General features: G+C 32.3%; 1 protein-coding gene, 98 non-coding genes and 1 pseudogene across 100 annotated transcripts; 41 read left to right on the top strand and 59 right to left on the bottom strand.

Annotated features, from left to right (window-relative positions):
- Positions 1–338: 338 nt before the first annotated feature.
- Positions 339–359, bottom strand: 21ur-335. The gene has a single exon (NR_063245.1).
- Positions 360–547: 188 nt separating this feature from the next.
- On the bottom strand, positions 548–568 carry 21ur-7551. The gene has a single exon (NR_063246.1).
- A 45-nt stretch (positions 569–613) lies between these two features.
- Positions 614–634, bottom strand: 21ur-11400. Its single transcript, NR_063247.1, has one exon.
- 21ur-269 lies at positions 617–637 on the bottom strand. The gene has a single exon (NR_063248.1).
- Positions 638–989: 352 nt separating this feature from the next.
- 21ur-4028 lies at positions 990–1,010 on the top strand. The gene has a single exon (NR_063249.1).
- Positions 1,011–1,239: 229 nt separating this feature from the next.
- Positions 1,240–1,260, top strand: 21ur-2583. Its single transcript, NR_063250.1, has one exon.
- Positions 1,243–1,263, top strand: 21ur-3196. Its single transcript, NR_063251.1, has one exon.
- A 241-nt stretch (positions 1,264–1,504) lies between these two features.
- On the bottom strand, positions 1,505–1,525 carry 21ur-3558. Its single transcript, NR_063252.1, has one exon.
- Positions 1,508–1,528, bottom strand: 21ur-13466. Its single transcript, NR_063253.1, has one exon.
- Positions 1,529–1,695: 167 nt separating this feature from the next.
- 21ur-4286 lies at positions 1,696–1,716 on the bottom strand. The gene has a single exon (NR_063254.1).
- 21ur-3442 lies at positions 1,699–1,719 on the bottom strand. The gene has a single exon (NR_063255.1).
- Positions 1,720–1,940: 221 nt separating this feature from the next.
- On the top strand, positions 1,941–1,961 carry 21ur-13888. Its single transcript, NR_063256.1, has one exon.
- Positions 1,962–2,513: 552 nt separating this feature from the next.
- On the top strand, positions 2,514–2,534 carry 21ur-8474. The gene has a single exon (NR_063257.1).
- Positions 2,535–2,820: 286 nt separating this feature from the next.
- On the top strand, positions 2,821–2,841 carry 21ur-8230. Its single transcript, NR_063258.1, has one exon.
- A 254-nt stretch (positions 2,842–3,095) lies between these two features.
- Positions 3,096–3,116, top strand: 21ur-7244. Its single transcript, NR_063259.1, has one exon.
- A 135-nt stretch (positions 3,117–3,251) lies between these two features.
- On the top strand, positions 3,252–3,272 carry 21ur-752. Its single transcript, NR_063260.1, has one exon.
- A 266-nt stretch (positions 3,273–3,538) lies between these two features.
- On the bottom strand, positions 3,539–3,559 carry 21ur-451. The gene has a single exon (NR_063261.1).
- Positions 3,560–3,710: 151 nt separating this feature from the next.
- On the top strand, positions 3,711–3,731 carry 21ur-7987. The gene has a single exon (NR_063262.1).
- Positions 3,712–3,732, top strand: 21ur-10868. Its single transcript, NR_063263.1, has one exon.
- Positions 3,714–3,734, top strand: 21ur-12177. Its single transcript, NR_063264.1, has one exon.
- 21ur-14409 lies at positions 3,716–3,736 on the top strand. Its single transcript, NR_063265.1, has one exon.
- On the top strand, positions 3,717–3,737 carry 21ur-3124. The gene has a single exon (NR_063266.1).
- Positions 3,738–3,868: 131 nt separating this feature from the next.
- On the bottom strand, positions 3,869–3,889 carry 21ur-4949. Its single transcript, NR_063267.1, has one exon.
- A 216-nt stretch (positions 3,890–4,105) lies between these two features.
- On the top strand, positions 4,106–4,126 carry 21ur-2939. The gene has a single exon (NR_063268.1).
- Positions 4,127–4,866: 740 nt separating this feature from the next.
- Positions 4,867–4,887, top strand: 21ur-13463. The gene has a single exon (NR_063269.1).
- A 207-nt stretch (positions 4,888–5,094) lies between these two features.
- 21ur-12587 lies at positions 5,095–5,115 on the bottom strand. Its single transcript, NR_063270.1, has one exon.
- A 7-nt stretch (positions 5,116–5,122) lies between these two features.
- 21ur-10700 lies at positions 5,123–5,143 on the top strand. Its single transcript, NR_063271.1, has one exon.
- A 70-nt stretch (positions 5,144–5,213) lies between these two features.
- 21ur-1574 lies at positions 5,214–5,234 on the bottom strand. The gene has a single exon (NR_063272.1).
- A 154-nt stretch (positions 5,235–5,388) lies between these two features.
- On the top strand, positions 5,389–5,409 carry 21ur-12133. The gene has a single exon (NR_063273.1).
- Positions 5,390–5,410, top strand: 21ur-134. Its single transcript, NR_063274.1, has one exon.
- 21ur-7594 lies at positions 5,393–5,413 on the top strand. Its single transcript, NR_063275.1, has one exon.
- Positions 5,414–5,677: 264 nt separating this feature from the next.
- On the bottom strand, positions 5,678–5,698 carry 21ur-1252. The gene has a single exon (NR_063276.1).
- A 1-nt stretch (position 5,699) lies between these two features.
- On the top strand, positions 5,700–5,720 carry 21ur-5130. The gene has a single exon (NR_063277.1).
- Positions 5,721–5,950: 230 nt separating this feature from the next.
- 21ur-1903 lies at positions 5,951–5,971 on the top strand. The gene has a single exon (NR_063278.1).
- A 122-nt stretch (positions 5,972–6,093) lies between these two features.
- 21ur-2704 lies at positions 6,094–6,114 on the bottom strand. Its single transcript, NR_063279.1, has one exon.
- Positions 6,115–6,263: 149 nt separating this feature from the next.
- 21ur-12851 lies at positions 6,264–6,284 on the top strand. Its single transcript, NR_063280.1, has one exon.
- On the top strand, positions 6,265–6,285 carry 21ur-1125. The gene has a single exon (NR_063281.1).
- Positions 6,286–6,626: 341 nt separating this feature from the next.
- 21ur-1123 lies at positions 6,627–6,647 on the bottom strand. Its single transcript, NR_063282.1, has one exon.
- A 79-nt stretch (positions 6,648–6,726) lies between these two features.
- Positions 6,727–6,747, bottom strand: 21ur-14223. Its single transcript, NR_063283.1, has one exon.
- 21ur-8116 lies at positions 6,728–6,748 on the bottom strand. Its single transcript, NR_063284.1, has one exon.
- Positions 6,749–6,865: 117 nt separating this feature from the next.
- Positions 6,866–6,886, bottom strand: 21ur-3324. Its single transcript, NR_063285.1, has one exon.
- Positions 6,887–7,089: 203 nt separating this feature from the next.
- On the bottom strand, positions 7,090–7,110 carry 21ur-7310. The gene has a single exon (NR_063286.1).
- 21ur-791 lies at positions 7,093–7,113 on the bottom strand. Its single transcript, NR_063287.1, has one exon.
- Y105C5A.1 (ELM2 domain-containing protein) lies at positions 7,112–10,982 on the bottom strand. The gene is made up of 4 exons (NM_001383255.2): positions 10,223–10,982; positions 9,548–10,179; positions 7,855–8,610; positions 7,112–7,618 (listed from the first exon to the last, which is right to left on the bottom strand). Exons 1-4 carry the CDS (start codon positions 10,968–10,970, stop codon positions 7,451–7,453), a joined length of 2,304 nt encoding a protein of 767 aa, NP_001370076.1. The 5' UTR covers positions 10,971–10,982; the 3' UTR covers positions 7,112–7,450.
- 21ur-11388 lies at positions 7,561–7,581 on the bottom strand. Its single transcript, NR_063288.1, has one exon.
- On the top strand, positions 7,710–7,730 carry 21ur-10043. Its single transcript, NR_063289.1, has one exon.
- 21ur-3118 lies at positions 7,711–7,731 on the top strand. Its single transcript, NR_063290.1, has one exon.
- On the bottom strand, positions 8,981–9,001 carry 21ur-5529. The gene has a single exon (NR_063291.1).
- On the bottom strand, positions 8,982–9,002 carry 21ur-13717. The gene has a single exon (NR_063292.1).
- On the bottom strand, positions 8,984–9,004 carry 21ur-6511. The gene has a single exon (NR_063293.1).
- Positions 10,983–11,032: 50 nt separating the features above from the next.
- On the bottom strand, positions 11,033–11,053 carry 21ur-7705. The gene has a single exon (NR_063294.1).
- A 490-nt stretch (positions 11,054–11,543) lies between these two features.
- 21ur-8936 lies at positions 11,544–11,564 on the bottom strand. Its single transcript, NR_063295.1, has one exon.
- An 8-nt stretch (positions 11,565–11,572) lies between these two features.
- 21ur-5353 lies at positions 11,573–11,593 on the bottom strand. The gene has a single exon (NR_063296.1).
- A 114-nt stretch (positions 11,594–11,707) lies between these two features.
- Positions 11,708–11,728, bottom strand: 21ur-2251. The gene has a single exon (NR_063297.1).
- A 569-nt stretch (positions 11,729–12,297) lies between these two features.
- Y105C5A.2 lies at positions 12,298–14,340 on the top strand (annotated as a pseudogene). Its single transcript has one exon. A coding segment is annotated over exon 1 (2,043 nt).
- Positions 14,341–14,776: 436 nt separating this feature from the next.
- On the top strand, positions 14,777–14,797 carry 21ur-13106. Its single transcript, NR_063298.1, has one exon.
- Positions 14,798–14,855: 58 nt separating this feature from the next.
- Positions 14,856–14,876, top strand: 21ur-6089. Its single transcript, NR_063299.1, has one exon.
- Positions 14,877–16,927: 2,051 nt separating this feature from the next.
- On the bottom strand, positions 16,928–16,948 carry 21ur-6279. The gene has a single exon (NR_063300.1).
- A 194-nt stretch (positions 16,949–17,142) lies between these two features.
- On the top strand, positions 17,143–17,163 carry 21ur-13994. The gene has a single exon (NR_063301.1).
- A 36-nt stretch (positions 17,164–17,199) lies between these two features.
- Positions 17,200–17,220, bottom strand: 21ur-2237. Its single transcript, NR_063302.1, has one exon.
- On the bottom strand, positions 17,204–17,224 carry 21ur-11966. Its single transcript, NR_063303.1, has one exon.
- 21ur-6721 lies at positions 17,205–17,225 on the bottom strand. The gene has a single exon (NR_063304.1).
- 21ur-10205 lies at positions 17,206–17,226 on the bottom strand. The gene has a single exon (NR_063305.1).
- Positions 17,227–17,917: 691 nt separating this feature from the next.
- On the bottom strand, positions 17,918–17,938 carry 21ur-7423. The gene has a single exon (NR_063306.1).
- A 95-nt stretch (positions 17,939–18,033) lies between these two features.
- 21ur-794 lies at positions 18,034–18,054 on the bottom strand. The gene has a single exon (NR_063307.1).
- A 216-nt stretch (positions 18,055–18,270) lies between these two features.
- Positions 18,271–18,291, bottom strand: 21ur-3185. Its single transcript, NR_063308.1, has one exon.
- A 74-nt stretch (positions 18,292–18,365) lies between these two features.
- 21ur-7955 lies at positions 18,366–18,386 on the top strand. Its single transcript, NR_063309.1, has one exon.
- A 14-nt stretch (positions 18,387–18,400) lies between these two features.
- On the bottom strand, positions 18,401–18,421 carry 21ur-10610. The gene has a single exon (NR_063310.1).
- An 822-nt stretch (positions 18,422–19,243) lies between these two features.
- 21ur-12156 lies at positions 19,244–19,264 on the top strand. The gene has a single exon (NR_063311.1).
- A 110-nt stretch (positions 19,265–19,374) lies between these two features.
- 21ur-12662 lies at positions 19,375–19,395 on the bottom strand. The gene has a single exon (NR_063312.1).
- A 305-nt stretch (positions 19,396–19,700) lies between these two features.
- On the bottom strand, positions 19,701–19,721 carry 21ur-11625. Its single transcript, NR_063313.1, has one exon.
- A 32-nt stretch (positions 19,722–19,753) lies between these two features.
- Positions 19,754–19,774, top strand: 21ur-9541. The gene has a single exon (NR_063314.1).
- On the bottom strand, positions 19,756–19,776 carry 21ur-4018. The gene has a single exon (NR_063315.1).
- A 59-nt stretch (positions 19,777–19,835) lies between these two features.
- Positions 19,836–19,856, top strand: 21ur-8337. The gene has a single exon (NR_063316.1).
- Positions 19,857–19,922: 66 nt separating this feature from the next.
- Positions 19,923–19,943, top strand: 21ur-7313. Its single transcript, NR_063317.1, has one exon.
- A 137-nt stretch (positions 19,944–20,080) lies between these two features.
- Positions 20,081–20,101, top strand: 21ur-13989. The gene has a single exon (NR_063318.1).
- A 329-nt stretch (positions 20,102–20,430) lies between these two features.
- Positions 20,431–20,451, bottom strand: 21ur-13396. The gene has a single exon (NR_063319.1).
- On the bottom strand, positions 20,451–20,471 carry 21ur-12418. Its single transcript, NR_063320.1, has one exon.
- Positions 20,472–20,661: 190 nt separating this feature from the next.
- On the bottom strand, positions 20,662–20,682 carry 21ur-3380. The gene has a single exon (NR_063321.1).
- Positions 20,683–21,017: 335 nt separating this feature from the next.
- 21ur-6237 lies at positions 21,018–21,038 on the bottom strand. The gene has a single exon (NR_063322.1).
- Positions 21,039–21,397: 359 nt separating this feature from the next.
- On the bottom strand, positions 21,398–21,418 carry 21ur-3854. Its single transcript, NR_063323.1, has one exon.
- 21ur-14539 lies at positions 21,399–21,419 on the bottom strand. Its single transcript, NR_063324.1, has one exon.
- Positions 21,401–21,421, bottom strand: 21ur-15219. The gene has a single exon (NR_063325.1).
- A 188-nt stretch (positions 21,422–21,609) lies between these two features.
- On the bottom strand, positions 21,610–21,630 carry 21ur-8226. The gene has a single exon (NR_063326.1).
- Positions 21,614–21,634, bottom strand: 21ur-15111. Its single transcript, NR_063327.1, has one exon.
- Positions 21,635–21,841: 207 nt separating this feature from the next.
- 21ur-7546 lies at positions 21,842–21,862 on the bottom strand. The gene has a single exon (NR_063328.1).
- A 48-nt stretch (positions 21,863–21,910) lies between these two features.
- 21ur-12225 lies at positions 21,911–21,931 on the bottom strand. Its single transcript, NR_063329.1, has one exon.
- Positions 21,932–22,044: 113 nt separating this feature from the next.
- 21ur-2212 lies at positions 22,045–22,065 on the bottom strand. The gene has a single exon (NR_063330.1).
- Positions 22,066–22,205: 140 nt separating this feature from the next.
- 21ur-6449 lies at positions 22,206–22,226 on the bottom strand. The gene has a single exon (NR_063331.1).
- Positions 22,227–22,636: 410 nt separating this feature from the next.
- Positions 22,637–22,657, top strand: 21ur-12053. The gene has a single exon (NR_063332.1).
- Positions 22,658–22,674: 17 nt separating this feature from the next.
- On the top strand, positions 22,675–22,695 carry 21ur-5283. Its single transcript, NR_063333.1, has one exon.
- Positions 22,696–22,870: 175 nt separating this feature from the next.
- 21ur-4874 lies at positions 22,871–22,891 on the top strand. The gene has a single exon (NR_063334.1).
- A 66-nt stretch (positions 22,892–22,957) lies between these two features.
- Positions 22,958–22,978, bottom strand: 21ur-10886. The gene has a single exon (NR_063335.1).
- Positions 22,961–22,981, bottom strand: 21ur-12263. The gene has a single exon (NR_063336.1).
- Positions 22,962–22,982, bottom strand: 21ur-14230. Its single transcript, NR_063337.1, has one exon.
- A 148-nt stretch (positions 22,983–23,130) lies between these two features.
- On the bottom strand, positions 23,131–23,151 carry 21ur-7416. Its single transcript, NR_063338.1, has one exon.
- A 133-nt stretch (positions 23,152–23,284) lies between these two features.
- 21ur-1145 lies at positions 23,285–23,305 on the top strand. Its single transcript, NR_063339.1, has one exon.
- Positions 23,306–23,511: 206 nt separating this feature from the next.
- On the bottom strand, positions 23,512–23,600 carry Y105C5A.1282. Its single transcript, NR_101985.1, has one exon. It is a non-coding gene; the product is annotated as an Unclassified non-coding RNA Y105C5A.1282 (non-coding RNA).
- On the top strand, positions 23,517–23,537 carry 21ur-2472. The gene has a single exon (NR_063340.1).
- Positions 23,520–23,540, top strand: 21ur-10062. Its single transcript, NR_063341.1, has one exon.
- Positions 23,601–23,703: the final 103 nt, after the last annotated feature.

The following is a 23,703-nucleotide window of genomic DNA, read 5'->3' on the forward strand; positions in this document are numbered from 1 at the left end:
AATAACTTAAAAATGTACTGACACAAAGTTAATGTTAGGTTTTAAAATGTTTTTAAAATCAACGTTTTTCACTAATCAATTATCTGAAAAAAATTCAAGATTTTTCGGTTTTTTTTGTTTATTGACTTGGCTTTCTTTTCACAAAATGTTATTTTCTCACTCTAAACTGTTTTGGTCCAAAAAATCCGAAAAAATAAATTCATTTCAATTTTAGTGGCATGTACTGATTACCCCCACTAAAATGGTGGGTCTCGGGTCTCACGCCGGCCGGCTTCCTTGCCGTTTTTTTTTTAACTTTGGCGTATAATTAAAATTTAGTTTTTGAAAAATTATAGAAAAGTTTGGAAAAAAGCCATTTATTGAAATTGAGTTTTTAATATCATGTTTTACAACAACGTGAAACTGACTCAAAACATAAAAAATGATTGAATAGATTTTTGGGCCCAACTGACAATAGTAACTCTTTAAACCGATACATTTATAAATCGAACTGAAATTCTACTGAACTGTGAGGATTTGAATATAAAAATGTCTCTATTTATATACCAAAGGCGGAAGGAAGGAACCATTAACCATTCACAAATCCTATTAAAATTTAACAATAAATTGAAAATGTATATGTACAACAACGCAAACATTGTTTGATAGTTTTCCTTGAGTGTGGAAATCTAGATTTTGAAACAGTGATTTTTTTGAAAAAGAAAACTCAAATCCAATTATTTATTAAACTTGAAAAAAAAAGTTTAATACGGTCTAATATTCAAAATTCGGAATAATAAATCGAAATTACTGTGTTGAATCAATTTCAGAAAAGTTTTAATTTGTTTTTTGATTTTTTTTTTTTTGAAAAAGTTAAACTATATAGAGATTCGAATTTCCAGTAATAAACGACAATATAATTTGAGCTGAAATTGTACAAAAAACTTTGAACTAAAAATAAATTACTGTTTCTGAACAATTGTATTTTTCAATAAACTTTTTCTTTTAATTCCGTTGATTTCATGCCTTAAAAACAATAATTTAATAAACTTGGTAAAAATATAAATTTACCTATTTCAGAATAGCTTTAATAAATTTTTATACTTTTTCTTGTGTTTCCAAATTATCAATTTCTGTCAAAGTTAGACTTATTTTTCTGTTAAGTTTAACAAGTTCAGGTCTTGAAAATACGTTTGTTAATTTTCATGAAAATCACTGTTTCAAAATCTAAATTTCAAGATCACCCAAACGTTCATACGTTGATTACGTTGATCGACTAGTTCCTGGACTTTAAAATAATTGTAATCTTAATGAACTTTTCTTCTTTTTAGTTTCATTTGAGAATATATCCAAAATTTCTATGATTTTCTACAAAAGTGTACATGCATTTTCAAGTTCCAAAATAAGTATTTCGAAGAAATTTGCCCCGATATTCCAAAATTAAAATTTTTCAAAAATGTTTGGCGGAAATTCAAAACGGAATGTTTCTGCATTAATAGAAATCCAAATAATCAATTTAAAAAATGAGTGGTTAAGTAATAATACAATATTGAACTCCAATATTTTTACATTTTTAATAATAACTTGAAAATGTACTAACACAAAATTAATTTTAAGTTTTAAAAGTTGTCAAAATCAATGTTTTCTTACTAGTCATTCCCATTTCTTTTTTTTTTTAATTTCTCTTTGCTTGCTTGAAATATACTGATTACCTTTAAACACAATCTCAACACTCTAGTACCAAATGAAGTAATTTTTGAAAACTAATATTAACACCGTAAAACAGTTAAAATTATCAAAGAAAAAAAATGAGAAAAGAGTTTTTAAATCAAAAAACTTTTCCAGCTCCAGCAAGAAAAAAAAATTGGAATTTATTTAAAAAACTTATTGGACACTTTTACGCCAATTTTTTTAGTGTTTCAGATTGTTCATAAACCAACTTGAAAATGTTTACGTTTTATTTTTATTCAAGAACTTATATCCGCGATATTCCAAAATTAAAATTTTTATTTTTCGTGAAAATTCAAAACAAAACGTTTTTGCATTAAGAGAAAGCCGAATAATCAATTGAATTCCAATATTTTTACAATTTTAATAAGGAAAATGTACTAAAACAAAATAAGTATCAAATTTTAAGTGTTGCCAAAATTAACGTTTTCATGATATTAAATGTGATTTTTTGTAATGTGATTTCTACTTTTTTTCAAATTTTTCTTATCTCTCTCGAAAGTGTGTATTTTTTAAAATCCAACCAGCCAATTTTATCAAAATAGAAATTGATGAGAAACGAGTATTTTAAACATATATGTTTTCTTTAAAAAAAGAAAACCTCACAAATTTCACGATAAAGAACCCGTGATAAATTCCATGGATTTTCTCTTTAAATTGACTTTTGAATTTTGAAAACTAATTTCCAGCAATAATAATTCACTCACTAAAATTTGAATTTCTTCAAAAACTTATTGGATATTTTACGCCAATTGTTTTAGTGTTTCATATTGTTCATAAAATAACGTTTTGTTAAGTTAAGTTGTTCAAGGTTTTTTTATTGCATTTCGTGAAAGTTAGCACTAAAGGTGCAGTAGGTCAATGTAGAACTTTCCGGTAAAAGGAAATTCCCAGAACTGCTCTGAACATTTCGAAACTTTAAGAAAATCTAATTAAACTGTATTTCTTTTTACTTTAAACTGACTTTGAAATTGGAAACTTTATATATTAAAGCTTAAAAAAATGATTTTCAGCAATAATTCACTCACTAAAGTTCGAAAATTTTACAACTTTGTGTAAATTTTTTAGTGTTTCAAAATGTTCATAAAATAATTTTTTTCTTTTATTCACTATTCTCTTTACTCCAAGTTTTGTAAAAGTTTTCACTAAAGGTGAATAGGCCAATGAAGCACATTGTGATTAAACTTTTTTTAAATTATGATTTTTTTAATGGCTTTGAGGCGATGATTTTTTCATTTGAATAGATATTTATGCTATGGAATATGCCGAAATGGTATTGGTTTTTGTCTGAACCAAATGAATTAGTGCTTAATTTTTTTTATTCGTTTTCTGCAAAAAAACAATGTTTCAAGACCATTGTTTAAAGTGAATGAACATTTGTAAAACACTTTTTTGTGTATCTCACCTGAACAATTGATGACGGAGTTGGGACAAAAACGTATCCGTTTCGTGAATGTAACAATCATTTTTGGTTTTTTTTTTAACTTTTCAGTTGAATACTATTTCATGCACTCGATTTATTTCGGAATAAAAAATTGGAATATTGGTGAAAATTTTCACTATATCTAGAATAGCCCACAAAAAAGTCATTAAAAACAAGTAAATTTGCAAAAAAAAAACATTTTTTCCTGAAAAATTGTTGTAAAAATTCAAAGAATGTCTTAAAAAAGTTTATTGTCTCCAGAAAATTTGTTAATCTCACAAAGGATTTACATTGGAATTTCAACTTATTTATGAGACAAAATATAAACGAAAAAATTGTTTTTGAGTTCTTATCTCAATTTCCGTGATGATCCAGTTTATTAAAATTTTACATGTAAGATGTTTTTTCAATTATATTTAAATTCAATTAGTAACTATTGAGAAAGTTTTAAGACCTATCAAAACAGTAAGAAGCGGGAAAAAAGTAGTTGAAAAATCAACGTAGAAATATTTAAGTTTTTGAAAAAAAATTGTTCAACCAGTTTCACATTATTCGTAAATTCAGATTCAGAGGAAGATGATTTTGTTCAGATACTGGTCCTTGGAAATTTCTCCGTGCAATCGTTAAGTGTTGAAGTGTTGAAAAACTGGTTCAGTTTCCCCATAATATTTGATAAAATCTTCAATGGGGAATTTTTTATCAGACAAATCAATTTAAAAACTGATTTCATTTTGTAAAATAACATGTGCTGGATTATAACTAATCTGACATCAAAATGAGCCCATTTTGAAAACTTCAAGAAACATCATAAATATTTTTTCGAGATTTAAAAGTAGTTTTCTAATACTTGTGCTTTACATTATGAACTGACTAGAATATGGATGATAGACAGGTGCGTATTTTCCTAAGTAAGTTTCAAAAAAAAATCGAATGTTTTTTTTTTAAATTATAAACAAAAATTTCTGGTTTCGTGAATAAAACAACGGGCTAGTTGGCAATCAAACTGCAATATTTATAATGACAATTTGAAACAGTGAGTACAAAAATAGATGCTTGTGGGGAATTTTTGATTCAATTTTTGAACTTTGTACATATATATTTCCTATATATTTTTGGGTTTTTATTTTCTAAATTAGAAAAAAATATTGTCCACCTCAAATCTAAAATACCTGCCTTGTGCCTGCACATTGACATAGTTTTCACAAGAATGGCTCAAATATAAGTATTGTACACATGTTATACAATTTCACGGTTTTCATAAAAATTATCAAGTCCAAGCTCAAATTAGCACATTGTTACATTTTTTTTATTGTTAAATTACAGTTTCAAACAAACGTCCCATTCATTATTATTATTATTATTGAATACGATTATTTGAACAAATAAAAGAAAAATAAAAGAAGAAAAAGGGGAAAAAATATAAATTATATTGAATATTATGGAATAATACAGAAACGTGGGAACGGGTTGAGGCCTTGTTACATAACCTTATAATTTATTAATGTATCCAAAAATAGGGATAAAGTCTGTGTCTGATGAACGAAAGTTAAGAATGATTGTTTTTTGCAGGGTTTACTATAGCACTGAATGATTTATAAAACTTTCCTGCTTATGTATTGCTCAAGTGCATCTAATTTAAAGTTCAAAAATTGAAACAAAAATCTCCACCAGCACATATTTTTGTGCTCACTGTTTCAGTGTGTCATTAAAAATATTGCAGTTTGATTGTCAGCTAGTATTGTTTGTGTTTTTTTTTGAATTTTGCATTCTAGTTTCAAATGCATTGGATTTACAAAAATTGAAGAAAAAGTTATTTTTTTAATACCATATTGAAACATTAACTTTTTCGCATTAAGTGAAAAAAAAAGAAAAAATGTTTCAGACATAAATCCTAAAGTAATAAATGAAAAATCAATTTTTTTCATATTGACAAAAATTTAAATATGCTGTTTCACATTGTCCTCGATAGCAGATTGTTCTTTCTTTCGACATTCTTCGTTGCAAGCTCATTTTGTAAGCGATCTGAAACAATTTTTTTTAGTGAACTTACTAATTACTTTTCGTGTTCTTTATATTTGTTTTAACAGTTTGGTATATCAGATCAATAAATTTAAGAAATTTTGTTTAGCGCTTCACATCGATTTGAAAACGTAGAAAAAACATAAAACCTTATATTTGGAATGGTTTTCTTTACATTTCCTATGAATTTTTTCCATGTTTCAATGTGTCTATATATTTATCAAAATTTTTTGTTTTCATTAATGACTTTGGATTTTCTCGATTTTTATTAACAAACCGTATTATTTCTGTCTTCCTACGCCTTAAAAAATTTTAGTTGGCAATCTTCTAAAATTAGTAGGTCAGTAACATATAATATAATTGAAGAATTTCCGGGAACCCTCTAAACATTATTGTTTGCTATTTTTTTGTTCAAAAACCTTTTGAAAGATTAAAGTATAGTTTGGAAATGGCAAGTTCGATCATTTTTCTGAAGTTCTCCTTATTTTCTGAAAACAATTTTTTACAGATTCACCCGGTTTACAAATTTCGCTTCTCATAAAAACGATAATGGGAACTTTGGTCTTCAAAATTACATAAACTTGCTGAAACAATATTCGTTACAAGAATTTTAAAATATTTTCTTTTTCTTTTTTTTAAAGGAATTTCGATTTAGATTGCGAAAAAATAAATAAAAACTCAAATGTGATAGTAGATTTTCCAGTTTTTGTGACATAAAAAACTGGGAACAAATTTTAGTATCTCTTTATATTCTTTTGTTTCATCAACTTCACAAAAACCGGCCAGAATTTGTATTTTCGATTGGATCCATTTAAAAGAATATTACTTTATTGATTTTTATATTTCCGCTAATATGTAAATTTGAAACGTATATTTCATGCCAAATCACATTTTTCCAGTGTTTTCCATTGGAAACTGAAATTTCTCAGTTTTCCACATCAAAAAGGAAAATTACGAGTATCCGAATAAACATATGTCAACAATGTAAACTTCTCAAAATTCACTGAAACGTGACTGAAAAATTGAAAAAAAATGTTGAAAGTTTTGAAATTTTCACTGTATTATTTTACCGTTTCAATAAAACAGAATATTTAAATTAATGTTAAGAAATCTATTGGGAATGTGAAATTTTTCAGGGCAACATTTTCCTTAAAAATTAAAAATAATTGTCATTTACAGCGGCAATTACTCAGTTTTCAGCTATAGTAATATATAAAAACTTTCGATTTTTCCAGTTTTTTATAATCAAAGTTGAACTTTCCCCATATCTAAACTTAAACTGTATAGTGTGGCAATCCAGCAGCATTCTTACTCAGAAATTTACTTTTTTCAAAACTGAAACTATTTACAGAGTATACAGTTATGATATTTAGTCATTTTTGACATATGAATCTGTTAAAACAAGATTTATGCTCACGATATTGCCCCTGGCTACAGTCTTGAACTCTCACTATTAATCAAATTTTGAATTTCCAAGTTGATGATTTTTAAAACATCAGTATTAAAAAAAGAAAAAAATTGGTTTATAACAACTAGTAGAAACAGCGGGTTTTGAAAAAAACTTTAAAATGAGGAAATTGGTTATTAGAGGTATGCAAATTCAAGCACTATTTTAAAAATTATTTTCATAGAATTGTGAAACAGAAATTACCAAAATTTTACTTTGGTTTTACAGAAGTTGAAAAAAATTCAAAATACTGGAAATTAGTGTTAAATTCTAGTAGTGTCAGTCAGTCAACATGTGATCTATAAACTTATAAACTATACATTGGACGGGAAACAGTGGGAAACTTTGAACCTTGAAAAAAATTGAAAAAAGTTCAAATATTGCTCTGTATAATATTAATTTGTGAATTTAAAAAATTTCCAATTGCACAAAAAATCCGACTTCCTATATTATTGGTTATTTACAATTTGAAATAGTTTTTTTTTCTTCTGTTTTGTTCTTCTGTCAAGATCTACTAGCCGTCTTAAACTTTATATGGGAAAATACCAGCAACTTGAAACCGTAAAAATATTTTTGTTTTAAATTTTTAAGAATGAAGCAATATTTAAATTAAACAATCGCAATTACTTTTAAAAAAATGAGCAAAAAAATCAGATAGAACAAGTATAAAAGTGTCACGTGTGGGGGATGGGAGGAAACCGAAAATATTGAATTTTAGAAAAAAAAATTACCAGAAAAAGTGTGATGGATATTGTAAAGCAGGGGGTGTGGAATGGGAAAAAGTATGGGGAAAAGCTTGAGTACCTGAGCATGAAATTATAAATTTAATCGGGGAAAAATGAAAATGTACAACTCTAATTAGACCTTCGTTTCTTGGGTGATCTCTCTTCTGGTGGAATATATGGACTTCCGTCTCTAGAACTACTGTTTGATGATCCATCAGGAATGATTGGTGGAAGGTTGGATGGAGGAATGTCATAGACAATTGGAATCAAATTTGGCAGCTTTTTGTTCGGGAAGTACTGAAATAGAAATTTAATTTCAAACTAAAAATTTCAAAAAAAATGTACTGTTTCAATAAGGTGATATATAAAACTTTAGAAATATGAGGTATTGGAGAGAATATTATAGAGAAAATATCAAAATATTGAAAGTCTTATATCAAATTTGAATCCAGAATTTGAATCGGCGCGGAAGCCGTGGTGTGTCAGTCGCCAGGTATTGAACCACTTTTAATATTTTGATAATAAAAACTTACAATTTCCAAATCATATTCAATCCCATAAATATTGATAAATGCCCTGACAACTTCTGGCGCAACTTTCAAATTCCTCGCAACTTGCTGTAAGTCTCCTTTGCAATCTCGCACTTCACGGAAATAATCCTTCCTCTCCTGTATACTAAACGAGCTTTTTCCTTCAGTTTCACATCTCCACGAGCTTCTTCCCATCCTCTTACAGTTACATTTCGAGAAATGAGGAAGCACGTATGGTTGTAGTTGAGCACAAATCTTCTCGCCTCTTGCTTGTTTCTCTTGATCCGAAAGATGAGTTCTGTGCCGTCGATTGGGGATCCGGAGCTCTTTTTGATTAAGCATTGCGGTTTCTTCAGCAGATAAATCGTTATTCTTCCACTTTTTATTCTTCTCTTCTCGAACAAGTTCCTCGAATTCTTCTCTGCTCAAAGTCCGATTCAAATCCTCTTCCTTTTGAGACCAATGATAGATTTTCTCAAGCTCATCATCACAAAATTCAACGTTTCTAGCAGGCCGTACATTTCCAGTCAACTTCTGATAAGTCTGACAGATCAGGCAAAGCTTCTCCGTTGCACCATGATCAGAGCTCGATTTCACATTTTTCTTGCAATTTGTGCATCCATATCTTGGCTCGAATTTCAGATTGTTGCAAAGTTTTTCCGCACAATTACAGACGACTCCATACTTTTCCTGGTATTTGAAGAATTTTCGGAAGCGGTAGTGGTACTGTTGAACCTCGGCAATGTGGTAGTTACGCATCTGAAAATATTGAAAATGAGCACGGGAAATTGTTTCTAATGGGTACCCTTACAGTACCTTTACAGTACAAATACAGTAACCTTAAAATACCCTTACTGCACCCCTACAGTACCCCTAAGGCCAAAATTTGGTAAACGGTGATTATACAGTATCCCTCACAGTACCCTTACATTACCCTTAAAGGTCTCGTATAGCATTTAACATGACTAAGACAGTAACTCAACACAGTTACTAGTGCTTACTTCCCTTCAACTGCAAAATATATACTTACTGTTGAATCTGTACTCCTATAGTACCCCATAGATTTTTTGGAGTTTTTGTAGGAAGAAAGAACAAATCAATTTTTAGTGCTTTGTGGAGAAATTTTATTTTTTGGTGTTTTTTATCATCATCATTATACATCTTGATTGTTAACTTTATAGCAATTATGTGAAACAGTAAAAGTGTTCGTGACACCCATCTGCCGACGCCTACGACGGTACGTAAAGAACTGGCGCTGGTTAGCATAGTACCCCTACAGTACCCTTACAGTACTCCTAATACACCTTTACAGAGCCGTTACAGTAACCATACAGTACCCTTACAGTACCCCTACAGTACTCCTACAGTTCCCATGTAGTACACTAGCAGTAAACTTTACACTTCCCATGCCCTCACATTAACCTTGCCGAGTTCCTACAGTACCCTTATAGATCCTTTACAGTATCCTTTACAGTATCCCTACAGTAACCCTACAGTAGCCCTATAGTAACCTTACAGTACCCCTCAGACACCGTTACAGAGCCTTTACAGCAACTTTACAGTACCCGTACAGTACCTTTAAGACACCGTTACAGAACTCTACTTTACCTCTACAGTACTACCACACTATCCCCATTCAATACGCTTACAGTACCCTTACAGTAACCCCTACAGTACCCCTTGCCAATTTCCTTACCGCTTTCTCCTGTAACTGCCTTCTCGTCGTCTTCTTATCCTGCAACAACTTGTCGAATATCTTCACCTGTGCCACACATGGTTCCTTGAAGCTCTGCGGAAGACTTTTCAGATTCTCATCGATTGTCTCCAAACTTTGCGCAAAATCCAAATTGTTCTTCATCAAATGCTGAAGAGCCGTCTCAAATGGAATATGGCCCTGAAATTGACGCCAGATCGCTCTCCAGTAGACATTTCGAAGAGTTTCGTGGAACTTTTTCGATTCTTCAAGATTGTCCTTATCCATATCCAATGTCTCCCAAAAGATCTCTTCCTTGTCCTCTTGATCCATATATTCGGTTAATGTAGAAGACGGCTCAATATCTGGAATCGTAGCCTGAAACTTTTCTCCAGTCCGAATCTTTCCTCGTTCATTCTTCATAAAGCTGATGTCAGCGTCAGATGTCGAAGGTTCCAGCGAATTTCTGGCTTTTCGTTTTATTAGATCCTTGGAAGAGTGTCCGGCGGGTGTGAAAACCGGTTGCATATCGATTTTTAGCATATCCTTCACTTTTCCAGCTTTATCATCGGTTGCTTCCTTCTTGAAGTGGAAAGGTGTACGGGAGAGTCCTCTGGGGACAATTGTGCCGCGGCCTAGAAAAAATCGATATTATTCCAAAAGTCCCCTTTAACTTACTAATAACACCGATTCCATTGTTAAAGTTGGAAACCAATTCTTCATCCTCCTTAATCTGATTCATATCCTTCTTGTTACGAGTACTTTTCCGAGACGGTAGAACAACTGGTTTTACAGAATTCGCGACTTTTTTCTTGAGAGGTGAACGAGCAGGAGCATCGGATGAAGCTTCTGCAGATGAGATAGCGACTACCTCAGTCACTGATTCCACAGTCTCTACAGAAGAACTTGTGGATGGAGCTGTGTCAGGAGATGTCGTTGGAATAGAGATGGCTAGGACCTCCACTGGAAGAGGCTCCGGCTCTGAAACGGCAGGTACTTCTGGAATGACCACGGAAGATGCCCTGCTCAGCGGAGTCGGATCTCTAGAGACCTTCGGAGACTCTTGAATCCGAGCTCGAACAGGCATGGCAACTGAAGCTCCCTGAATAGGTGACGGAGTTTTCATTCTAGGATCCTCTGGCACTTCTTCATTGTCGACTACTATTTGTGGTATCACAAAACTCGCCGAACTTGATGGAACTTCTGGGAGTTGAGGATTCTCCAGTAAATCCTTTGGCTTTTGCTCTTCCATCATCTTTGCTCGTTTTGGCGGTGGTGGAATCACTTCAATCTCGTCATCCGATGACAATGTGATGTATTCAATAGGTGTTGGAGCAGGACGGGTTCGATTTTGGAGCTGGAATTCTGGCGGGGCATTCGGTGCGGGCTCATTTCTCCGGTCATGAGCATTCATTAGTTGAGACATCTTGGGATAGATCTAAAAATTTTGAGATTTGGGAAGAGAAGAGAAGAAGAGAGTTTTGAGAAAAAGAACGATAATTTGAAAGATCGGGGAACTATAGACAGTATTCAAGAAGAAAGCAATATGAAACAGATGGAGAAAAATTATCGATTTTTTTTACAGGAAAATCACGGAAAGGCCGCCGACATCTTACGAGTTTCGCATGCTACCATATTTTCCTCGCAGATGGCGGGACGGCTGGGCACGCCCACAGCGAGTTAGACAGTGAAAAAAAAAATCTGATATGGGTTGGGGTCCCGATTGTTGCCTTTTCTCCGTGATTTTCCGAAAAAAAAGGAAATTTATTTATTTATTTTTAGATAATTTGACACAGGGGTGCGCGGCAATTGCCGATTGCCGAAAATCAGAATTGCCGAAAATCTAAGATTGATAAGTTACTGTAAACTTAAAGGAACATACGGTATTTTGTTGCGTGGGACCCGCCGGGATGTGTATAATTTTAATTTTCTTTGTTTGTTTTAAATTTCTTGAAGCTTTTGAAGCTTTCTGTCATGTAATTTACCATTGATGGAAATTCTGGGTACGAAGAAAGGAAAACCGACATTTATTTTGCATTCGCGAATTCAACGAATCAATAAAACATCACTTGTTATAAAATGTATATGAAACAGTTTTTTTGACAATATTTTTTTAAAGTCAGGCCAAAATGTTGTTTTTTTCTTTATAACTATTTTTTTCCTTAAAAACTGGACTTTTGTTTATTATTCAAATCAGTTTACGTAAACTTATATTGATATCTTGAAATTGTATGATTAATATGTGATTTACGAATTATGAATGAACAAAAAACAATAAATAATTTAACTGTTTCACGATGGCTAGATTCTGGAAAGTCAGGTCAAAACGTCTCGAAAAATACTAAAATGAATTTTTCTGCATACTGCTACTCGCCGCTCACATCCATCTTTCTGGCGACTATGCCATTCAAGACTTAACCTACTGCCGCAGTCCATGACAGAAATATCGTGATAGAAATTATTTGGATTTTTGTTTTTAAAGAATCTCTAGACCAAGAGCATTCTTTGAACTATAAAAACTTGTAAGACACTTGATGGATTCCTCGAGAAAAATGTAGAAATTCCGCAGAATGCCGACTTGCGTGCCATTAAGGTCGTGATCTCAAAAGTTCTGAAGGCCTGCAGCGATGCGGATGGGAATATTTTGAAAATTCAAAACGTTCATCTGGTCAGTATTTTATGGAGAACAAAACTTATACAAATTGATGTAATAACTCTCTCCACTAGTAAAGTTATAGAGCTGCAACCGTGTTACCATACTTTTGGCCCACCCTGTAAAAGTACCCACTCGAGTCTCCACCACTTCCTCCACCATTCTTGATCTTATCCTCTCTTCCCCTGACCTAATCATTGATTCTCTCCGCCTGGACCCCCCGTATCTGAATTCAGATCACCTGTCACTATCCCTCGACCTACTTTTTCACAGCTCTAATTCGTCCATAACCCCACCTCAACCCCATTTTCTGCATTACAACAAATGTTATTTTAAAGCCCTTAACTTAGATATAGCCTCCCTCAATTGGGACTCATTGTTCACTTCTTGTACCACTACTTCATCCAAATACGATTTATTTGTGGAAATAATCTCCGATCTCATTCTACGGCATACCCCCCTAAAACCCTCCAACAAACGCTTTTTCGCCATCAACCCCATTCGCCGTCTACGACGTGTTCGTAGTAAAATTTCCGCCGTACTCAATTGTTCTAGACCTGACCCCAATTATCTACAGTCCCTTTATCGCAAAACCAAAAAATTAGCCAAGCTCTCTCAACGGCAAATCATCAACCGTGAAAGAGCTCTAACCTCCAACCTAGGCTCTAAATCTTCCCGAACATTTATTAAAAGTAGGTTAAACAATAAGTCCCCAATTCAATCTCTATTTGTAAATGGCGCCCCTGTTTCTGACGATCAAGTTAAGGCATCTCTATTTGCTAACAGCTTCTCGTCTAATTATGCCAACCCCTTTACCAAAACTTCTGATCCTCCATCACCAAGCACCCCTTTCAAAGTCAACCCCATCGTTGCATCGGACTTATTTGCACCTTATATTATAGAAAAAACTTTATTGAAAGTGCCCCCTCGCTGTGGATTCTCCCTCAACCCCATAAATTATTTTGTTCTAAAAAGATGTGCCACCTCCATTGCGTTGCCCCTATCTATAATCTTCTCTGATTCCCTCATCCGATCATCCGTTCCCTCCTCGTGGAAACACGCCATTGTTGTCCCTGTTCCCAAAAAAGGATGCCTCACCAACCTAGCCAATTATCGTCCCATAAGCTTAACCGATCCTGTTGCCAGAGTTATGGAAAGAATTGTTTGTAACCAACTTCGAACTGAGCATGGGCGCCAATTTAGCCCTCACCAGCATGGCTTCCTTAAATCGCGCTCCTGCACTAGCTCCCTTGTTCTCGCCACCACAAACTATTCATATTGCCTCAAAAAGCACCAATCTCTCGATATTGTATTTTTCGACTACATGAAAGCTTTTGACCAAGTAAACCATTCCCTACTCTTACATAAGCTCCACGATTTTGGCATAAACCCATTGTTTTGTAATTGGTTCCACGATTTCTTATCGTCCCGAACATTTTCAGTAAAAGTTAACAATCACATTGACCCCAACATTCATCCCATCCCCTCTGGTGTTCCCCAGGGAAGTGTATCTGGGCCTTTCCTTTTTCTCATTTTCATAAATTCTCTACTGTTGAGCCTGCCCCCAACCATCTCCTGCTCTGCATTTGCAGATGATCTCAAGGTTTACTCTCATTCCCCTCCCCTCATTCTAGCAACAATTGATCTCATTACAGCCTGGTCTGAAAATAATAAGCTCCCACTTGCCCACTCAAAGACCTGTCTTCTTCATCTCGGTAAAAAAAACCCTAAAACTGTTTACAAAATCAATAATTTGCCTATATCCCCATCAAATATAGCCCGTGATTTGGGAACCCTTACTGATTCTAAACTTACCTTCAAAACCCACATTAAGAAGATCGTTTCTCTAGCCCTTTTACGTTGCAAGCAATTATTAAAATCATTTAAATCCTTATGTCCTGAATTCTATTGTAATTTATTCAAGACCTACATTCTCCCCCTCATCGAATACGGTTCTGCCGTATATTCCCCCAAACCCTCTTCTTCCCTATCAACTCTTATTGAAAAACCACTCCGATGGTACTCTCAAAAAGTCCTACAAAAATGCAATATACCGGCACCGCCGATTAAAGTCAAAACTCATTCTCCTTTACAAATTTTGTTGCGGTACCTCTTTCCTTCCCCAAAAAGAAACAATCTTTAAGCTTTCAACATCTTCGAGACGTCCTATGAGAATTATATGTCACAATCCTTCATCCAATAACTTCTTCTCTGATACCATATCTTTCTGGAATGCCATTACAAACAATTGTGATACCTTTTTATCTCCTATTCATTTTGAAAATCTCGTTGACAATTCCATTACCCGTTTATAACTTCCGGTGCTTATTGTTCATATCTCCCATTTTATTTACTTCCTTCTTTTCTGTTTTGTGCTTAGACGATTCTCTTGCGGGATGAGTCTAATTATATTTATTGATTTTTTTTTCTTCTCAATAAATGAACATATATAACTGGCTACAGGCTTTAGAATTATTTGGGCCAAAAAATAGAGGCAATTTTTTATTCATAACAGATTACGTGAATTTATATCAATGTTTTAAAATTGTATGATCTATAAATAATACGTGAACCACGAATTAAGAGTGAACAAAAAAACTTAATTATTTTCACTGTTTCACGATAGCCGTAGATATGCATAGAATTTATTAAAACTAGTTCGGATCGGATTTTAGTTTATTTAACTAAAAGAAGAGAAGTTTGACAGTGCGTTTGGTCTCTTTCAGTCTAGTTTTTACAAATTATGGAATTTAATGCCCAAATTTAAAAAAAGCGTGATTAGTTTCATAGAACAGAATTAATAACACATTTCCACCGAAACTCCAGTAACCTTATTACATATACTCTGTAATGATTTACAGCAAACCTCGACTGATGTCGGCTGCTCATTTCAAGTTCAGTATTTTTTGTACAGTTCAATATTTGGAATAATCACTCAGATTCTCAACAAAATCACTTTACGATTTTGTCGAGAACTTGAAAGAAATTTAGAAAATTTAAACCTGCTTGAATTAAAGCACCCATAACTACATAGAATAAAAAGGCTGACTTCAGATGAGAGGACGTAAAAGATGCTACAAATTGTCTAGTTATTTAATTAACTTTTTATTAAAACAATTTTGAATGAAAAACAAGAGTTTTGAAATTCTGAAACCAACAAAAATTGTAATTTTGATTGAAAACTAGACATTTCACTGTAGTAGGAGCTCAGTACTACGTTTTCCAAAAAAAAAAACAGAAAATTTAAAAAGTTGCCGAAACTGTAAACACTTTTTCTTCCAAAACAGAAATTATCGATTTTTTCCCACAAGTTTCTATTGGTCGCCCTTTTCCGCAGTCATAGGAAAAAAACCAAAGTGCTAACCTCTTATCAGTTTCCTCTGATAAGATAACAAACAACCTCCTAGGCGGCAAGTGAACGTTGCACCATGACAGCTCATATCTTCATTTATCGAAGCAATCAGAGGTTGAATGATCTGCCTTCTTCCTATATTAAATCCGGAAAGTGCATGGGTCGTCACTTTTTGCGCACAAAGTGTCACAAAAAATTTAAAAAGTTGCGTGTGCACTTTCGTGTCTAACTTTGCTGTACCAGCACATTTTTTAATTTTCTTTTTTGTAGGAAATAGAAAATCGCTTTTTCTATCTTACTATCTAAATGGTTATTTGATTTGATTTTATCTTTTAAAAGAAATTCGCGATGAAACACGAAAAAATTACTTTTTTCGCGTGTCGTGTCGCTTTTTTTGCACACGTTTAGAGGTCATAGTATAAAATGTTTTTCAGAAGGTAACTGTATATCTGAGATTGTTAAAAATTTTTAGTTTTTGCAATTTCATCAATTTTGAACTGAGTTATGATGATTTGAAAATCGGACTCGAAAAATCCCGGAATTTCGAAAATTGCGTTGAAAACATGTTTAACGTTTGTATTTTTGTTTTATTTTACATTAACAAATGTAAATTTTAACATAAATTCCGTTTTTCTAAATAGTTTTTTCATTATCCAACCGGAAAGTTACGAAAAAAGCATAAATTGACGATTTTTCAATGAAATTTTGCGCATTCCCCCTTGTGTTTTTGGTTTTCATTTTTCAATTCCTACTATGAACAAAGTTACGACGCGTCAAAGTTTGAAAAGTCTTTGCCCGGCCCCCTCCTCCCCCTCATCCGCCAGTGGTATTATTCAAGTCAACTCTTCCCAAAAATCAACATATTTGAATTATCAGTCATATAGTGGAGATATTCTTCTACTCGACACATCGTCACCCCACCATAAAACCCTCTAAGATGTCGACTATAGCATAACATTCAGTACATCCAAACCAAAGTCTTAGCCTTATATTCGAGGGTATGTGGTGATTGTATAACCACATAATGACCTACTTACTCAAAAACCATTCTCCCAGGAGTGACGGTAAACAAATGTATGTGGTTATTTTTGTTATTGGAAACAACTTGGCCAGTTTAGGGACTTCGAAAAATTTTGAAATTGAGTATTGATTGTTTTCAGATTTCTGCATATCCCTAACAATCTATACTGGTACAGGAAGCAACGCAGGCCGTAGGCCTGCGGTGCGAGACCCAAAACATTGCCAATCGCACGTTCGAGGCAAAGCCGAGAACCCGCGCCAGCTAGCGGACTCGCCCCAACCCCACCTCTACTAGCGGGCCCCATAGGGCCCGCTAGTTCAATTTAAAAAGTTTATGAAACAGCAGAATTTTTTGAATCTCATTACAAAAAAAAAGCCAGTGCGGATCATCTTTAGAACTAAATTTGAAGCAATATTGAAACAGTAGGAAATTTTTTTTGGAAAATTAGTCTATAAGTTTATTTTTTTTTTAAAAACCTTCACTCAGGGTTACACTTTCACATGCCGTGACGTCACAGAAAATTTGAAACTTTCAAAATTTGTTGAACTCGAAATCAAAAAAAAAATCCAAAATTTCTGAAAGTTTAGACTCTAAAAATTCACCCAACAAATTTTTTAGGACAATATCTCTAAAGCTGGACAGATTTGCGAACAAAATACAGCTAAATTCAGTACTAAATTTGAGAAAATATTGAAACAGTAGGAAATTTTCTAGAAATTTGAATCCTCAGGTTTCTTTAAATTTCACCATAAAATCAATGTATTACTGAAACAGGTACTGAAACAGTACTGAAACAGAGAAACAATTTTGACTAAAAATTTCAAATTTTAAAAAGTTCAGGAACATCCAAAAAATCCATAAAACTGTTTGACTATTGAAATTTTGAAATCAAGAAACTCCAAATTGCGAAACACATTTTTTTCATTGCAACAACAAAAAATCGATAATTTCCTACTGTTTTATCATGTCAACACCCCTAACCAATTCCCATTTGTCGTATTTTTCTCTGGCTCACTCTCTTCACTTTGCACACTATTTCTCCCAAAGCATCTAAGTTATTTAAGCAGTGGAAATCCAAAAAAGTTAGACGACGAGAGTCTTGGAACAAGGTAAAGACGAAAAAGTAAGGGTTTTTAATTAAACAGACAGAGAGACAAAACTGCAAAAAAAAACGCGATGAGGAAGAGAAAAGGGGGAAGAAACGGGAATGTGTGTGTGTGTGTGTGTGTGTGAGTGCTAATTGTGTGTGTGTGTGTGCGCACACACACACACACAAACGCTCAATGAGTGGTTGAACGCGCGCACACAACCCATTTATGGTCCCCCACTTATTCAAAGTGAAACAGGACACAGAGAGACGATTAATCAGTAGAAAGTTGTGCAGAATCTAAATCTATAAAATTGGTGAAACAGTGAAAAATTAATTAAGATCAGATTAAATATTGACACTATTTTTTTTGTTAGAAATTTGGGGTCCAGATTCATTAAACATCGCACAAAAACTTATAAGATATAAGTTTAGTGAAACAGTAAATATTGTTGAGTAGTGGTTTTTGGCAGAAACAATCAATTTGACGATTCAATCAATAATTTGAATTCTAGCCATACAATTAAACCGCTTTACAATTTAGACACTATTAAAGAAAAATTTAGAAACGCACTTTTCACAATAATCGATAAAGTCAGAACTTTTACAGTGTTCACAAATAGAGAAATTGGCACTAGTTTATGGGAACAAAACTGAAATATACTCTTTCAGTGAAACAGTAAATATCAGAAATAATAAAAATTGTATTGTTTTATGGAGTTTTATGAAGTTTTATAAAACGAAATCAACTCGTATTGAAATAAACAAGTATCTAAATAATTTTTTTAAAATCTGTAAAATATTTGAAACAGTGAAAAAAAACGTATAACAAAAACGTATAAGATATAAGCTTAGTGAAACAGTAAATATTGTTGAGTAGTGGTTTTTGGCAGAAACAATCAATTTGACGGTTCAATCAATAATTTGAATTCTAGCCATACAATTAAACCGCTTTATAATTTAGACGCTGTTTTAAAAAATTTTAGAAACACATTTTTTAACCTAACTTGAAAAAATCCGAATCAGGGGTGGGCGGCAAATGATTTTTTCCGGCAAATCGGCAAATTGGCAAATTGCCGAAATTGAAATTTCCGGCAAATCGGCAAATCGGCAAATTGCCAAAATTGAAATTTCCGGCAAATCGGCAAATTGCGATTTGTCGAATTTGCCGAACATTTTTGGCAGATTGTGGTTTGCTCTTATTTTTTGTTAGAAGTTTCAGAATACCAATTTCAAGTGGCAAAATTAAACGCATCTTATGAATGTTCCTACATCTATTTTGAAAAGTAAGAATATTCTATGAAAATATGTAGAAAAAACTGGAAATTTTTTTAAAAAACACAGTTTTGAGTGTTTCCATCTTATAAAAAATCCCCCTTAACATTTCCGGCAAATCTGATATTTGGCAAACGGTAAGTCGGCAATTTGCCCGAAATGGAAATTTCCGGCAAATCGGCAAACCGGCAATTTGCCGATTTGCCGAACGGCAGCTTTTCAAAAGAACAATTAGCGTTAGCTTATGGGTACATAACTGAAATATATTTTTTCAGTGAAACAGTAAATAACAGAAAAAAATAAAATTGTATTGTTTTCTGTAGTGAAGTTTTATAAAACGAAATAAAATCTCAAAGTATTGAAATTATTTTTTAAATCAAGAAATTCAAACACTGAAACATTATTTTCTTAAAAACTGTTAAAATTTTGATACTGGAAACTTCAGATAGCCTGTTCTTGAAAAATATACACACTTTGCAAAACCTATAATAAACTACCTGTGACACAGTATGTATTTGTTAGTGAAAATTGTTGTTTAAAGTAGTCAAATAATCAATTTTTGAAATTCAATTGTGTTTTTTTGTTTAAAAAATCAATACCCATTTAAATTTATGAATTTTCTATCATTCAATTTTTTCAGAAGCCTTCAAACTATATACAGTACTCTATTTTATTTTTATTAGTAATTTTTTGAAATTTTTTCAAAAATTGTATATTCCACTTGAAACAACATTTTTTTCCTGAAGGTAAAAAAACAAAACACTGACAATTTTTTACTGTTCCGCTAGACTGATGAGTTGTTTTTGTTGAAAAATTGATAATTTTTGTGAAATCGAGCAATTTAGTAACAACGATACTGTTGCGCTGAATTTGTAAAGTTTACGAAGCAGTGAAAATTTTTACTTTGGTTATGATATAACAAATGTTTTAGCTAAAGCTTTTACAATTTCATATTGATTAGAAAATGAAAAATGAGAAAATAGCCACCGTTTTTAGCAGGAAATTGAAAAAAAAACTCTAAAATTAAATTTTAAAGTCACAGTTTCTAACACTGGATGGCATTAGTTTTAATATTTTTCGAAGATTTCTGTAATTTTTCTGCCGTTTTACATTGCTGTTTTATGTCTTAGTGTTTTCTTGGTATACAGTTTCTTATTAGCATTCACTTCTTAGTACCTTTTTTGGCTATTAAAAAATTAGTTCAGATAGGTTCCAAACACCTATCAATGTTATTCTGCGAAAAAGTGTTATAAAAAGTTAGTGAAACAGCAGAAAATTTCAAAAGCTTTCACATTTTTTTCAGTGCGATTTGTGAAATATTAGAGCTTAGCAGTGTAATAATGTGGCAATTTTTGGAAAATCAAAAAAAAACTAAATTTATCCGTTTTTCTTCGTGATCTCGAAAAATGGTAGAAACTCACACACCGGGTTTTCAAATTGCCTTGGTATAATGAGGGTGACGTCACAACTTTGTGAAGAGTAGATTTACCGCGTTTTTTGGAGGTCAAACAGAAAATGACTAAGTCGAGAATTGTAATAACAAAAGAAAAGGACCATGAAACAATATGCTAGTTTAATGAAACATTGTTGTTGTCCTAAAATTAAAATCTGCGTTTGCTCACATCAAATAGTTGGGTCTCAAAGCGAAAAGGGGCAGGGCTTGGAAAGCCCCACTTACGATTCTTTGCCTGACGTCATAACCAAAAAATTATATAAACATTGATCCAAACCAACCGGACAGTTATTCACACCATTTGAATCTGTAGAAAAACTTGATTTGTGAAGTTGGTGAAAGAGTAAAAGCTTAAAAAAGCAGATGAATGATTTTAAAAAAAATTGTCGACTGGAAGTCGATTGAGAAAAACAGTTTTAGTATTTAAAACAAGAAATTTAATTTTAATTCCAAACAAAATCCGCTTAACACTGGTATTTTCAGTTTCACAATAGCCTAAAACAAATTTTAAAAAATAAAGTTATTTTTAGGAGCTTTTTTGTTGACTGGACTGAATATAAAAAACAGAATAAAAGATAATATTCGATTTTCCAGCAATTTCTTATTATGAATAATTTTCAAGTCCTTTCAATCAAGACAGCAGACAGAATTTACTAAAACTATTACTTTTCAAAAATACTCATCCGTTAAGCAAAACAGTAAAATATTTGAGATTTTCTATTTGCATAATTTACACAGAGGAAATGTCTTAAATCAGCATTTTGAAAAAAAAAAGTTGTTTCAAGTCGAATACAAAAGTTTTCAACAATTTAAAATTAGCGTTCGTTTTGAAATCACCAAACTGTGTTTTAAAACGAATTTTTTATAAATTCAGTTGGGCATTGATTTTATAAACAGCAATCACATTTCACAATATCGCTTTTCTATGTGAACTGTAAAATATGTGTATGACGTCATATTTTCGTGAAGTTTCGATTTACCGCATTTTATGGAGGTCAAGCAGAGAGGGGGGTACAGTGAAATTCACTACCTAATAATTTATGATTACCAACCTACAATATAACAGCACAGTGAAACATTACCCACCAGCTGCCCTAGAATTGAAACCAGAGCCAAAGCGTTTTCGCGCCAAAAACTAAATGTGTTGGGTCTCAAAGCGAAAAAGGGAATGGCTTGCAAGGCCCAACTATTTGAAGACTAAACAATTAATAAAAAATCAAATGAATTTCCTACATTTTTTAGTCAGTGAGTTCAAAACCATTTTGTAAATTTTAATACTGATCCTGAAACCGCAATTTTTGAAAAAATTGTAATGCAAAGTAGATCTGTCAACTAAATTGAAAATCTACTACTCCAGTCAGTCAAGAATCACTCATTTTTCAAAATTTCTCGTAGTACTGAGAACATGTAAATATTCGAATTTCAAAAAATTTTTGTTGTGACCGTTTTTTAGAAATTGTTCTCTGCGACAAAATAATTATTGAAACTTTATACGTCATAAATTTGTCCCGTTACTGAAACAGTAGAAAACAATGACCAACACCCATTATTGACTCTGTATACTGTGCAAAGTTGAAAAATAGTGAAACAGTATAACTTTTCGATCTGTTTCAGAATTATTTTTCTAGTAGAGCAGAAAAATCAGAGTTCAGTAATATGCAAAATTGAAGTTGGTACTCATTAAATTATGATTAGCATATTAGTAGTTATACTAGTTCAATGAAACATTAGTTGTCTTAAAATTGAAACACGCGTCAAAATATTATTGGGTCTCAAAACGAAAAAGGGGTGGATTTGTGAGATGTAAAATAACTAACTATAAAGTAGGCAGAATTATCTTATCAAATTTAAAACAATTTTGTAAAATTAAATACTGACCCTGAAACCGCAATTTTCAAAATTTTCTCAAAACTTTCTATTCTGATTTATAAATTTCATTATTCAGAAGTAGATATGCTGGGATAAAGCAAAAACCTGCACTTTTTCTGCGTTTTCACATATGGATTCAATAAATATTGGCTGAAACAATACTTGGTTAGAGCTTTATAGTTGTGAAAAGTAGAACATTTTTCCCGATTCAAATCAAATGTGGATTTCTAGAATTTTCCAAAAAAAAACATTCTTGTAGAAACAGGAAAATGGAATACTCTGAACTATTTTGAAGACTTCTATGACCCTATAAAATTGTAATTATTTATAAAAAACGTTTCACTAAAAGTATTTGAAATTAAATCATTTTCTGCTGTTTTACTTCGATGATGAATACAATTCAGAACTTCAGAGTTTTAGTGGGATATTCAATTGCAATTTGTAAAGCAATTAATTTTCAAAAAATTGTTCGTTGCATTTGCATTAGCTAATTTTGAACCATTAGGTTCCCAGAAACTGCGTTTTTAAACTATAAACTGAAATTCATAATTTGTCAAAACGAGTTTTTTGCTTTTTCATTAGATTGTTAAATGTTCTAACAATAAAAATATTTCAGTGCACTTGTAGTTTCGCCCTCAAAATACAAATTAAATGTTAGTGCGCATCAAATTACATTATTCTTCTGATAAGTTGAATTTTAAACATTTGTGAATTTCTTTTCAAATCAATTTTCTCCAAATTTAAATTATTTCTTTGATATTATAGTGAAACAGTAATTTTTTAAAACTACTTTTGGAATAGTTATTGATTGCTTGAAATACGTTTTCACAATTTCCATGCAAGTAAAATTAGTAATAGAATTTAAATTTTAACTGTTAAGCTGCCCCAAGTTTCTAATCAAACTCGAGATGATTTGGAAATATTCTATACTGGTCCTGAAACCGCAATTTTTTATACACAGACAATTTTTCTCCAAGTTTTTGCAGTTTTATATGGTTTTTTTTGATGAAATGTAGTTGCTCTTACTTAGTTTAACATTTTTGGTGAGCACAAAAAAAAAGACAATTTCGAAAATAACTGCTGATTTGGGAAATACTGCAGATTTTGTAAAACTATCGAATAAAATTTACGGAATGAAAATTGTGTTAAAATTAAAACTTCATAACCGTGATTATCAGCATTCCGTTAAAATTTTTTAAAAATTAAAAAAATCTGCTTTTTCATGCGCCTGCAAAATACACTTGGAAAACAAATATTTTTAGTAATTCCAGATTTTCAAAGTGCTAAGGACATGTTACACCATATCTCAATAACCTCCTGATATCAGTTAAAATCTAGTTCTCCACTATAAATCTGACTGAAACAAATCAGTTGCGCTGAAAATAAATATGTTACAAATTTTTGGTTAAAAAGCAAGCTAGGTTTTTTCAAGTTTGGAATCCGTTTTCC

Source organism: Caenorhabditis elegans, chromosome IV (genome assembly GCF_000002985.6).
Source record: "Caenorhabditis elegans chromosome IV".
Lineage (NCBI taxonomy): Eukaryota > Metazoa > Nematoda > Chromadorea > Rhabditida > Rhabditidae > Caenorhabditis > Caenorhabditis elegans.

What these genes read in the sequence shown, in the direction of transcription:
- Y105C5A.1 (NM_001383255.2), bottom strand. Translation starts at nt 10,970, where the DNA reads ATGTCTCAACTAATGAATGCTCATGACCGGAGAAATGAGCCCGCACCG. An exon ending in CAATGGAATCGGTGTTATTA is followed by an intron (nt 10,180 to 10,222) that starts GTAAGTTAAAGG and finishes GATTTTTTCTAG; the next exon opens with GCCGCGGCACAATTGTCCCC. An exon ending in TTGAATATGATTTGGAAATT is followed by an intron (nt 7,619 to 7,854) that starts GTAAGTTTTTAT and finishes TTTCTATTTCAG; the next exon opens with TACTTCCCGAACAAAAAGCT.